At 48.1% G+C, this 13324-nt stretch overlaps 1 protein-coding gene across 3 annotated transcripts in view; it reads left to right on the forward strand.

The window, feature by feature from the left end:
- ADISSP (adipose secreted signaling protein) overlaps nucleotides 1–13324 on the forward strand; it is a 627791-nt gene that overhangs the window by 220004 nt on the left and 394463 nt on the right. For all 3 annotated transcript variants that reach the window (XM_069632259.1, XM_069632260.1, XM_069632261.1), the window contains one exon: nucleotides 4632–4730. In XM_069632259.1, coding sequence (XP_069488360.1) covers nucleotides 4712–4730 — 19 coding nt within the window. In that variant the 5' untranslated portion in view covers nucleotides 4632–4711. The remainder of the gene's footprint in view (nucleotides 1–4631; nucleotides 4731–13324) is intronic.

A 13324-nucleotide genomic window follows, 5' to 3' on the forward strand; every position in this document is an offset into this window, starting at 1 on the left:
GTCTTTGGAACATCTTATGAGGTTCTGGCGGGCGTTTAGGTAAGATTGATCTGCTCGCAGTGGAGGGGGTAGGGAGTTCCAGAATTGAGCTGCCTTGACCGGGACGCTGCGACCCACCGACTCTGAGGGTTTAAATCTTGGGACTGAGAGGTAGTTGGTGCTAGATAATCTGGTAGGTCTTGTAGGGGATTTTCTTGTGAGTCTCTCTGTCAAATAACAGGGCGCAGCGTTAGTCAGGCATTTGTGTGAGTGAAGCAACTTTTAGCTGGATTTTGTCATATGTTGAAAGCCAGTTATTTAATCTTCTGGTCTCAGAGATATGTTCTCTCCTAGCAATTCCAAGCGCCGCTCCCAGGGAATTGTTCTGGAGGGATAGGATTTTCTTGATAATTTGCCTGTTAGCCCCTATGTATAGAGAATTACAGTAGTCCAGCTTAGACAAAATAAGTGCTCTGGCTAGGGTGATACAGCTGTTGTTGGACAGAAAAGGTTTACCTGCTCTGATCAATTTGCAGGTATATGCAGTGGCAGATACCATGGCATTGACCTGCTTGTTGAAAGAAAGGGTAGAGTCCAGGTAGAAACCCGAGGTTTTCACCTCCTTGGCGACGGTAATAATGTTATTGTCAATGTAGAAGGCAGAATATTTGGGTCCCATTTTTTTGAGAGTTGAGGTAGCGCACAGGATCATGATCTCAGTCTTGTCATTCAGGCATAGTCCATGGGTGGCCATCCATGTCTGGATGATGAGATATACCCTATTCACCAAGGCCAAATCCTTGTCATAATCCCCAGTAAGTGGTAGGAGGATCTGAGTATCATCTGCATAGTTAGGCTAGGTGATACCAAGATTGTCCAGATCGTCGAAATGGGGCTTCGTGAAGATGTTGTATAAAGTGGGTGAGATGCATGATCCCTGGGGCACCCCGCAGGTGATGGGGATAGGGTCCGCAGCTGCAGTGTGGGAAAAGACTCTCATAGTCCGATTACTTAGAAAGGATTGTATCCATGCTATAGCTTCTTCTGAGAAGTGAGCAGCCGAGTCCCGTATAGCATAGAAGTACGCATGGTGTGGGTATTCTCATGTAAAGGCACGTTAGGTTTTGTATCACCTGGTTGTAGGCAGCAGAATAGGCTGATTCGATTTGCCATAGAAATGCATAAATATTTCATATCATGTGTATGGAGGCATTATTTAAATAAGACGCAATAGGTATGTACTAAGGCACTGAAGGCCTAGTTGAGGTATCAAATGAGATGATTCTTGATATGCAGATTAGAAATCATTATAGGGTGCAATCTGAAGCGATGCAGTAACACACGTGGCTGGCTAGTTGAATCATGATTTCAACTACTAATTTTTCAGAATTGTGGTGGTCAGGGGGTACAAGGCTTTGTACTGCCATTGGGCAACTTAAAGCAATGTATGCAGGCAGTATACTACATATGTGGGTATGCATCGGTAAAGGTGTCTGAATTTTGCAGCTAGCAAGTCAAGCAGCACACCTAGGGTGCACCTCGAGTAGTCGGGGCAGAGACAAGTGTAAAGACACGGTATGTGGGCAAGTCCCCTCGTTCAAAGAATTGTTCCGTATTTGCTGTTCTGCAGTGATCATGACGGTTAGAATATGTGCTCGGGCGGAAGGCCTTGAAGCAGTCCGCGTTGTCTTGCCTCCGGATGATGAGCTTGGCTTGGGGCAGTCAACGGCCCAACCAGTGCGCTAACAGGAGCTAACAGGGCCTTATGCTGGCCTTAGCTGAGGCCGGCTCTTCCGCCTGCCGGCGGATGTCCCTAATCCTTATTCCAGATGTTGCCTAGCAACGGATAGAAGCAGAGCCTTGTTCTGAGGCCGCATCACGCCCGACATTTTTAAATGGGGCAAGTCGGCGCTATGCAATATTATCAGATTTAAAAGCAAAATCAGGATAAATCAAGCATGTAGTTGCAGATCAGAGCCCAGGAAGGGGCTGGATGGCAGCCCGAAGATTGTTCACCGTCGTCTTTATTTTATTTTCTTGTAATTTCTTTTTTTGGCACCTGGAATGGCCTTTTGAGAGTTCTTTTAAATGGCGTGAGAAATTGAGGGGGTGTGGCCGATCAAGTGTTGGGCGTGGCTTAAAGAGGTTGCAGGCAGCTCTTGTGCAATACCTACCTAACCTTGGCAATGTGTGGTCCCTGTGACTCAGCACTAAATCAGTTCTAATATCTTGCATTCAAAGGCAGACTGTACTTGTACAATGTCCATTTCATGTCTGCACAGTTTGCACCAAACCAGGAATCTAAAAATGAAAAACCCAGTTGTTATCCCTGCAGCTACATGGGATTTGCCTATATGGAAATTGATCTATATCCTAACAAGCCTTTCTTGAGGACCTGGAATGCACTTGGGCTGAGTTGCACCATCTCTTCAAGCCGTTCAAAGATGGGGGGACGTCTAGTTCCGGGCATAGTTTGCCTTGCATTTCTTAAGCAGTAACGAACCTGAGGTTGTGAAATGCGTTATTAAGTGACAAGTGTATTCCCTGCGATGCTCATCTGTTGGGGACAACTGCTTTTCATGGGGGCGCTTCTGCACCACCTCTTAATGGAGAGCAGTGTGTGTTACGGAAAAGTACTTTGGGCCTCATTACAAGTATGGTGTTAAGTGGTAAAGTTGGCGGTAAATCCATTACCGGCAACTTTACTGCTATGCCAAATAACGAGGTCAGGCTTGGAGTGAATGATTTACCTCCAGCAACATGCTAGAGGTAAATCCTGCCAGTTACTGCAGAAATATAAGCAGAATCGGCTGAAATTCTGCGAGGGTAATTCCGCCAAAAAAGCCCCATTGAGTCCAAAGGACTCAAACAATGGGGATTTACACCGCCAATTGTTATCTGGTGGTAATTCTGCTGGACCAAGTGGCGGTAACAGTAATTCAGTCGGGCAGTATTCTGGCGGATTTGCCACCGGGATACCACCCAGCTCGTAATGAGTCACTTTGTCCTGGTCTCGGCATGAACCACCATAAGCTAGAAGAAACCGCTGTGCATAGATGCTGTGAATGCAAGGTGGGCAGGTGGGGGACTCCAGGTGGTGCACGGAAATCACCCCATGTCCCTTTGTTTTGTACCTGCAGTGGGCCTTTTCATCCCACCAGCAGGCAGCCTTTGGAAAAGGATGCAGCCCGATCAACATCTGCTGGGGAGGAACTGAAAGGGAGATGAATCGTTGTCTGTATGCCCCTCCTCACCAAACAGATGAAGACGCCAATGCATCACACCTACAGCACCAGCCCTGTGCGTTGGAATGTTGTCTGGGGCTAGTGAGTGGATTATGTGAGCCCAGGCAGGGCCCAGCCTACATAAAGCCCTAGGCATGCATGTTCCTTCCATCCAAACTCTGAGCTTGAAATGCAGGCCTTACCTCCTGTTTTGGCCTGCCTCTCAAGCCACCTGGTCAGCAGTACATTGCCATCTTATCTCCCGGGTTCTGGCCTCCCTTTGCCCCAGCCGCAAGCCACACTTCACCCCCCTCCCCCTCCCACTCCTCCCACACACTTATGTTGATTTATGTTCCTCCTCTCCCTGGTGCAGTGCTGACTTGCTCACGTTTTGGTGATGTCCACCATGCAAATGGAGATGGGACTTGGGATCATTTTGATATGTAATTTTTTTTTAACCTGTTTCACTACTTTTAAAAAGCTATTGTCTCCTTGGAAAGGATGTTGGGTTGTTAACAGCTATAATGCCCTGGTGGGTGCTTTCCCACTTGATTATGGTGCCATGACTTGTAACCTGGGCACAGTGCCACCTCCATGGTTGCCCAACTACAGGCGAGGTGGGAGGGCGCAGATCCGTGTCTGGTTTTCAGGTTACCCTTCATTAATATTCATGAGGTACATTTGCATACACTGATTCTAAATATATGCACATTTTTCCTCATGCATATTAATGAGGGATATCCTGAAAACTCGTCGTGATCAAGCCCCTCACTTGAGGGTTAGTTTTGTGTCTCTGGTTGCCTGGGGCTGCTTGGGCCTTCTCTGTGGATGCTTTCGTGTTTTTGAGCAACTTCTGGTATTAGAAGCCACTGGCGTCATAGGAAATTTGAATTGAGGACATCAGCCTCACACTATCTATTAATAAAATAGATACTGTTGACGAAGCGGACACCTTTATTAGTTTTCAGAAGACAGCAAACCTGCAACAGGAAATTACATTTTAAATCATTTTGTGCTAAGAACCTCGAAATATTGTCACCCCCCGCCCCCCCCCCCGCCTGTTTGCCCTCCCCCCACCCCTCCTCCCTGTTTGACCATGACAACATGCAAAAGATAAGAGTTCTCCAGAAAGTTGCAGCCGGTTGGCTCTGAAATGAATGTGTCGTGTAGACGCGTCTGCCTTGTCTGATTATGCATGGGTGGGGGAATTCAGCGGGCTGTCTACATGTCGGGCACTAGGACCTGGAGGGAGACATCAGGTTTCCACTCCCCTCCCAAAGTGCTCATTGAAACGCCGACCTGTGGCTGTGGCACTTGAGAGCCAGGTCTGAGCGAGGCTGGCTGGAGCCGCAGATTAGATCTGCTGCGGTATTTTTGGGACCGGGTGCATCATCGTGTATCTTTGTTTTTTTATTTTTTTTTGCTTAGAAGCCTGCTTCTGTCTGAAGATGCTTCGCTGCTGACTGTCAACGGGTCTGGACGTTAGAGGTTTCAGCTGCACGAGCACGATGGCTACCGCCAGAAAGGGTAAGTTTGGACACTGTCCTTCGACCTGCCCCTTTTTTATGTTCGTCTCCGAAGCATATGCATGACTAATATAACTTTTATTTTCCTTGGGTGCCTGTGGACTAAGGCTTGTCATTATCCAGAACAAAAAAGGTGAATTGATCAAATAATATATTATATGATTATAACAATATCAGCATTACCTTACTCAAGTGCTTAACTCTGCTTTTTGCATTGTATATTTTAAAGTGGAACCCCACAAAACCCTTTTCTCCACGCTAATCGTTCATGAATGTACCTTTGCAGAGTTCCTAATGCCACCCACGAAGTGTAGTGCGCCCTCTTCTTCCCCTTTGCATGGTGGAGTGGCGCCTCCCTTCCCGAATGAAGCGCAGAGGTCGGGAAGAATGGGGCTAGACCCGCCCCAGGGGAGCTCTGCTTGTGCGGCCCACGTTGGTCCTTTGCCATCTTCCTGGAAATAAGTTTGTGCAGCCGTCGCTTTGCTTAGTGCCGTATAATCTTGCCTCTGGCGCATTGTGGCTTCCTCGCGCACCTGCTGCCCCAGCTGCTGCGTGGATGCAAGGCGATGCTTGCGGCAGCCCGCGAATTATTCTTCTCGACTCTGTGGAAAAAGCAGTTAGCACTGGTCCCGGGTGCTGCGTGTTCATAAAATATACACAAGGCGAGGAACATGAGCGGATGGCATTTTGTATGCATGCATGATAAGGATAATGGCATGTTTTCCCTCTTTTTCCCGCCAAGTAGGTTGCGCTAATGACTTTTTGTTTTGTACACTTGGGAGCACATTGCGATTGTGTGTTGGCATAGCGCACACTGCGTTTTGCTTGCATAGTTTTCTTTTGGTTTGTGTCTAGTCGGCAATCGCGTAACCGTGAGACTGCACCCGAGCCTCACCCCTGATCTCTGCAACATAGCCCAGAGGCCTGACCTTGCTCCCTTTATGCTCGATTACTCACATGACCTCGCCTTTTAGTGAAAGTACCTGTTAGACGGCTGGCTTGAACCCGTGGCACTTTCCCCGCCTCAGGCCAGCCCACCCGAGCCTTATCCCTTTCACCCCCCTCTTGTTCGCAGCTTAAGTTTGTAATCATCTTATGACGCCTGATTTACGTTCTCCGGCACGGTTCTTTAAACCTCTTGCTACCCAGAAGGGCCAATTGTCCATTCATAACGGAGATGACTGATGTTGCCTAGATCTTAAAGAGTCTGCATGACCACTCCCCCGAAACGGTTTAGAAGTAAGCACTCAATACCTCCAGGTACCCGTATTCTCCCAGAACCTTTCATCAGAACTCTGAAAAAATCCCCTCCCCGCCCTTGGAGGGTTAAAGCCTGCCGGAACCGTAGCCCTGTTTGTTCTACTGAGCCTCAGGCCGCTATCTTACTGATGGCAGAGCCTGCTGGGCTCGTCTTCCTCACCTCCCCTCTACACTGGCGTCTGCTGCTGTCTCGCCTGCTGGATTAGAGGGGTGTTGGGGGCACAGGACTTCAGCGTATCCCGGTTGAGAAGGTGGGGTCCAGGATACCACGGCACGAACTGCACCACCAGACCATGATTCCCCCAGAGGTATGTAGACCTGGGCGAGCCAGGGAACTCTGGCATAGGCCCGAGCCTGGGGTGTCTGTTCTGACTCTAGAGCACCAATGCGGGCCAAGCCCAAGCTGCGTGCTGGTGGCTGGATCGCTATGTGGGGGCAGGTCTTTTTTTTATAGTACGGGCAAGTGGGTGGTGGCATTTGCGGGTGTCAGTGCTGTTTTGGGGATAGCAGGCCAATGGGGGCAGAGAGCAATGGGATGGCAGGGAAAAGAGTGATGACGCTTGGGGGGGAGGGGCAGGGACAGTACGGCTGCCTTGGGGATTGAAGTGGGCAGTGAAAAGCGGATGGTGCTGCTGGAGGGGCAGGGACAGCGTGGGTGTTTGGAAGGGTTGGAGTAAGGGAGATGAGGGGAACCAGGCAGGCACTTACTATTAAAGTCGTTACCAGCCGCTACAGGGTAGTAACATGAAGTGCTCTGCCCGTTCCAGCCATTTAAGCTGCTCACCCGTAACCCCTACATTTCGAACAAAAATTGCCTACAGGGGCCAGGCACCTAACTTGCTGCCCCGCCCCAGCCACTTAAATGGCTGGAATGGGTAGAGCACTTCATGTTCCTACACTGTAGCAACTGGTAGTGCAGTAGGGGCTCGTGGTCGGACCCTACTTTGGGCAGGCACTGACCCGAGAAGATGGTCGGGCCAGAGCCCCAATTGAAGTTCGGGGTGACCCAAGCTCCACCAGACTTGCCCAGCTCTAGAAATGGGCTCGGAAGGCCTTGGTTGGCCTGCAAAGACTAAACAAGGAGATGCCGCAAGTAACCGCTGCTCACCCGCTTGTTTCGTCTCCCGGAGGGCTGTGAATGTGGGGCCAGGGGTAGGGGGGGCACCTGCTCTGGCTAAAGGGGGGGCATTAATGGGCACTAGAACTATGCAGGCACTCTCCATCCCTGGACTGCCCACATTCCCCAACCTTTTCCACCCAAACCAGTTATCCCCAGTATTCTGAGGCGGCTCAGCGAAACCAGAGTTCTCTTGGTGGCACCTCTCTGGACTTGGTGAACATGTCTCCCTTGCTTCTGGTGACAGCTCCTCTGCTGATGCTGCTTAAGCTTCTGCCTTCAAATTTGTCAGGAAAAAGAACGCTGATCAACTATTGGTGGCTGTTTGTGCTGCCCAGGCTCAGTGGGTTAATGTACACGAATCGGATACTTCTTTACTCATGGAAATTACAGGGAAGCAATACATTTTTGGCGCAAATATGCGTCACCCTTTCTACGCAGCGCAGTACCCGTGCCCTCAACAATGGGTGAGAGGATGTAGATGATGCAGGGGAGGTACAAACCTGAACCAGGGACGAGGACAGCATAGCATGACATAGGAACGGAATAGTGGAGTACGTTTCTAGAATGATGGCGTGAGGGACGAGTGCCGTGGAGTTGTCGTTGAGAGGTAGGAGGAGAGAACGGGGAGATGTGGTGGTGTAGAATGCTCTGAAAGCGGTTCTTCAGGAAGCAGAGCTAGGAGGATGGATTTAAATAGTCTGTCCCCTCCGAAATTTCTCCTCCGACAGAATCAAATCCTTAACCTCCGATTCCCGCCCTCCCTCCCCCACCCTTGCTGTTTAGGACAGTTTATTTGGTCGCTTTCACTTCATGAAAGGGAAGGGGAAGTTCAGTTGTGTTCTCCTTACCCTTTTCCACATGCAAGAGGCAGTCTCCCTATGTTGTGATCCCATCCCGCCCAAAGGTTCTCTGCTTTCCTCCTTTCCTCAGGAAATTGTGCTTGCTGCCCTTTTCCCTGAGATACCGCAGGAGATCTGGAATCCGTTGACATCCTTTAATGTTGGTGAACGTGATTCTAGTCTACAATTCACAAGGAGACTACTTGAGGACCGGAAGCGGAACCCCCAAGAAGGGTTATAAGGCCTCATTATCCATCAGACATTTGATTAAGGAGATTATTTCCCTGACCGTCTCTATGGTGGACGTCCCACTCTTGTGCAGTGTATTGCGGAGATTAGATGACGGGCCAAGTATTGGGCACTGGGATTTGGGGTAATGCCAAGTATATACAACCTACACTGTTCCGGAATTGGGCCCTCTGTCCACCACTGCGTCACCCCACCTAATCTTCCATACTGATAGGTTTAAAACATTTTTTTTTTATCCTGTCCCGGCTTTGTGGAAAGGGTTACCACTGTGAAAACCCCAGCTCGAAGGCAGGGAATGATTGCTTCTTCACCATTGGCAACAATTATAAATCACCTAAACATCATACAAGTTTTTCAATATTGCAGTGTTACTTAAGCAGGATCTCTGCCCTGGCGGGATGGGTCGAACCGCCATCTTTCTGGTACTAGCCACATGCATTAACTTGCCACAGATGCTTATCGGGAATAGATACCCAGCCCTGCAATAACACTCCGAGCGAAAGCGCCTTTGTTTTTAACATTCTTTTGTATGCAGCCCCCTGCTGAAAATACTGTGGCATCAGCGGGTGTGAGGGGTAGTCCAACTTTCAGATTTGTGGCCGTCCCAGTTTATTATTTTGAAAATCTGGTCACCCCCTTCCCAATATATATTTTGGGATTTCATGTGGGCACCTGGGTGCACGATATGGTACGGCATCAAACTCCTTCCAAGTATGACTTGATTTCCTCTAGTAATGGGATAAGGGTCAAGGACCATATACATGGTACCCATTGTTGTCTATGTAACCACTTGCTGACTCCATGCAGCGTTTGAAAGGACTTCAAGGTGGAAACGCTGACAAGGTCTACTAGCAGAGAAGGTTAGGTAGTGCATAGTGGGCAGTTTAGAGTAGGCGGTGCATAGAAGGCAGGGAATGGGTAACTGCTGCTCGGAGGACAGAGAATGTTAGGTATTGCAGAGAGCAGCCCATTTATAAAAAGGTTGCTCAGGGAATTCTCGACTGATCCCATTATTAGATGCAAGCACAAGCAGCGAGATATTTGGTAAAATCTTGCAAATTAGGCGAGACCAGTGGATAGAGGATTCTAGTGTGGTGAGCCATTTTCACGCAGTATTTAGATTAGCATTGATCTTCTATAAACTTGTTTTTCTTAAGTGGTGAAATATATACGGCCTTTATAGATCTCAAAGCCGTGTTTGACAGTATCCCGAGAAAAGAGCTCTACTGCTCAAAGCTACTATAGAACACCACACCCCAGGCTAAGTGGGGCCTGGGCGGGAAATGTACTAAATCTTTCCCTGCAAAGAATGGGGTAAGGCAAGGCTATAATGTGGCCCCCACCCTCTTTAATCTGTGTTTTGATGGGTTGGTGACTGCCATGCAAACGGACAACTGTGATGTACCAATCCTGGGAGGAGGAAGGATTGGCATAGTAATGCTTGCAGATGATGCGGCATTCTCTCCAGAAGTCCATCAGGCCTAATGAAGCTTAGTCTGGAGATAGATGGAGGGAACCTCCCCCCACTAAAATGACCTTCTACCCGTATTAAAGAGAGGTGAAACTTAGATTGCAGAGGTACAATATTTTGATTATCTTGGGATTAGAATCTCAGGCGCCTGTAAATGGATGGGACATATAGATACAGTTTGTTGCTTTTGGGGGGGGTGGGTGCAAGGGGATTTTACGTTTCTCCAAATGCTATAAAGAGAATATCTTGACCTCTGCGTTGGAGGTATACCGGGCCTGTGCAATTGCATCTGCGTTATATGGTGCCGAGTTGTGGGCACTGTATAATGAAAACGTTGTCATTGTTGGTGGACAGTTTTCTAAGAAGTTTGTTGTGGCTTCCCAAAAACATCCCAAACGTTCGATTACAGCTCAAATTAAGTCAAGTCTGTAAGTGAACAGGCTGGTCTCAAATCAGTACTGTTGTGGGCACGTATTTGGTCCAGGAATTATCATCTCGTGCCCTGAACAGCATTGGATATCTTAAAATACCCACTAGCCATATGGATTATTGGGTGAACCCGAAGGGTACTACCAAGACATGTAGGCAAGAAAGATTGCATGCTATTTTGGAATACAGCATAATCAAATGTATGGACAAGTGCATGAAGCCAAAGGGCCATGCTCATTTGTTATTTGAGCAAAGTTGCATGTTGGAAGAATACCTGCACGTGGTTACCAACCCTGCACAGAGAAGGTTATTTATCAAGTTCCGCCGAGGCAGCTTGCCGATTTGCCACAGTTATGGCAAGTTGGAATAAAAGTGCATCCGGTTATTGTCCTGGGTGGGGGGGGGGGGTCACTTAGACGGTACAACTTTTTCTCATCCAATGCCCCACGGATGCAGACCTCCGTAAAGGCAATCTTAAGACCCTGCCTTAAATGGGCGGGGAGGGGGGTGATGGTGAGATCCCTGCATAATGCTGAAATGATAAGTACATTGGCAGATTCTGCTGATGTTCTATATGCAGTTTCGAGATATTTGAGCCGGGCATGGTCAAGAGGAACTCATTTTAATTATGTTGTTAATTTATATCACTATGTGATTGTAGGCTGCTGCATTGTATTTGATTTTAAACTACAGGGCTCATGTTGTGTTTTTTTAATTTATTGTACTTTTATGATTTTAACTGAAATAAAGTTTATGTATTGTAGTTGGATATTGCACAGAGGAAGCTGGGTAAAGAGATGCACAGAGTGCTGCATTTCAGTTTGTTCAGCAAAGACAGCTGATGATGCTTTCTAGGTTACTACTTGCAACCATCATTGGGGTACAGCCATTCTGTTCCCTTCAGTGCTGGTCATGCATGGACAGTGACTCGCAACGTTGGGCTGCTGACAGAGCTGCTGGCACACCCTTTGCTACAGGTGCCATTCTCCCACTGTGGCTATTCCCATCTACATCTGTAAGCCCCTTCTAAAACCAACACCACTGCTTCACTTACTTGGCTGCTCCTCACAGTGGCTCTTCCCTTGCTCAGTTGTCACGTCCCTTCTTTCATATGGTGGCTACAGACCACCACAAAGCACTCTTTCCACAGCACATGTTGGCATCCATATTTAGTACAGAATGTCATCCCATTGATGAAGGGGCCAGCTCCTTCATCAAAGGGATTTTATTAAATTATTTTTTGGCGAGAACTCACACTTGGCAAGGAGGCTTGGCTGTTAGTCCCTGAACCCTCGCAGTGGACCTCTCTTTTCCCGCTTTTGCTTGTGTTTATGGGCTATGTGAGACAGGCATGGTATCAAAAGAGAGACAGACTCAAAGATGTTGGTTTCAAAACCTTTATGTACTAAGGTTCGTGGGTAGGTGCCTGGTCTAATGTTTCGAAGGGCCGTCTAAGTCTGAAAGTACAAAATTAAAATCCATCTGCGTGTAAACCTATGCTTGCCCTCGCTCTTTGACAAAATGTGTTAGGAAGTCTTGTAAAAGGAAAAATATACTGGTTCAACAGAAAATAGGAAACCAAGATTGGTTTCAGGTGACTTATTAATCGGGTGTGGGGGTTGGTCAGCTTCACAAAAATGAGTTCAATCAAAAAGGGCTGTTCATCAGACCTTCCCCACAGTTCTTGGTAGTCTTACACTTTCAAATGTATTGAGGTCCTTGGGATTCCCTTCCCCAAGATTTAGCTCTTCCAAGTTCCAAAACACAATCCAATGAAATATACACAGTTCCTCTCCAAGCTTCTCGGGGTTCCCTTCCCCAAGTTCAGGCCCCTCTTCCCAAGCTGCAATTCCTTCACTATCACAATATAAAAGGTATCTTCACCTTGTTAGGCATCTAAGGGTTTCCCCTCCCCAAGCGTAGGCCCCTCTTGGATTCAAACACCAGTTCAGCTTGTCAGGATGTACCTTTCATATACAGTTCTTTCATACACATTTCAAGCGTGGGGTACAATCAGAAACTTTCGAAACAGAGGTTCTTTGCTTCTCCTAGGTGTGACCACTCTGATCTGTAACCTTGTTTTTTTTCCTTGCACTTTTCTTTTCAGCCCTTCATCTTCAGGTGCTTCCTGCACCCCTTCCTGTTCTCCTTCGTTTCCTTTGCTTTCTTTTCGTGCACACTTCCACCTTTCTTGCTTTCTCGTGCACACTTTCTGACTTTTCTATATTTTCACTTCTCCGCTCTACAAGCTGTCTTTCGTTTTACCCTTTCGCTCTGTGCTGCTTTACAATCTTTCTCTCGCTTTTCCACTACAAGCTTACTCTTGCTTTCCCACTCCGTGCCGCTTTAATAACTCTTTCTCACGCTGCGGTCAAACGCATGCCTCAGAGTTTCTCTCTCACTGACCTGAGACTCACCGGGCAGCATCGCGTTGACAAGCGGTCCCTCTGGATACACAGAGTTGAGGTCAGGGTCTCGCCACCTGCCCCTCAGATACCCTTGGGATATGCACAAGTCCCAAGGCAACAAGCACTTTGCCGATTGCCAACAGCAGGATGCAGGGTGCTTCGCACCGGCTCATTGGAGGCATGGGCCCCTAGCCACTCTGTAGCCTCTTCCAAACACTGTGCCAGCGTCTTGCCACGCCCTCCTCCAAGCTTCAGGTCATACTGGTCTCTGCTGCTTGGCCGCTTTGGTCCAGACAACATACCCAGCTCACTTTCTCCTCTGTGAAAAACCCCACCTTTTTATAGTTGAACAGTTAAGTGGAGTATGGTGTGAGTGGTCATTCTCAAATGCCTGTCCCTGCCTGGCTTTATTAGTGGGACACCTTGTGTTTTTTCTATAGTAGGTTTTCCTTACTTTCCCCATGTCGTTTCTTTGGGTAATCCTCATTCATTTTAGCGGCATCCTCCTAGTCTCAGTATCTTTTGGAAATGGGGAGGGGGAGATGGGGTGAGATTGAAAATGCCCCATGAAGGCTGAGGAAGAGTGGGTTGGAATATTAATGGGAATGGGAAACACCATGTCTTGCCCTTGGGTATCCTCCTCCCAATCCCTCTTGACCCTCAACTCAGGTGGTCGTCCCTCGCTTGTCGAACCACAGGGTCGGGATCTAAATGCGACAGCCCTTCACTGGCTGCCTGAATGGAAGATCATGAGTGAGTAGGTGGGAGAATACAGTCCGGTTTCTCACAGCGATTACAAACAACTCCACCCCCTCAAAG

Source organism: Ambystoma mexicanum, chromosome 6q, assembly GCF_040938575.1.
Source record: "Ambystoma mexicanum isolate Mex_15411 chromosome 6q, UKY_AmexF1_1, whole genome shotgun sequence".
Taxonomy (NCBI): domain Eukaryota; kingdom Metazoa; phylum Chordata; class Amphibia; order Caudata; family Ambystomatidae; genus Ambystoma; species Ambystoma mexicanum.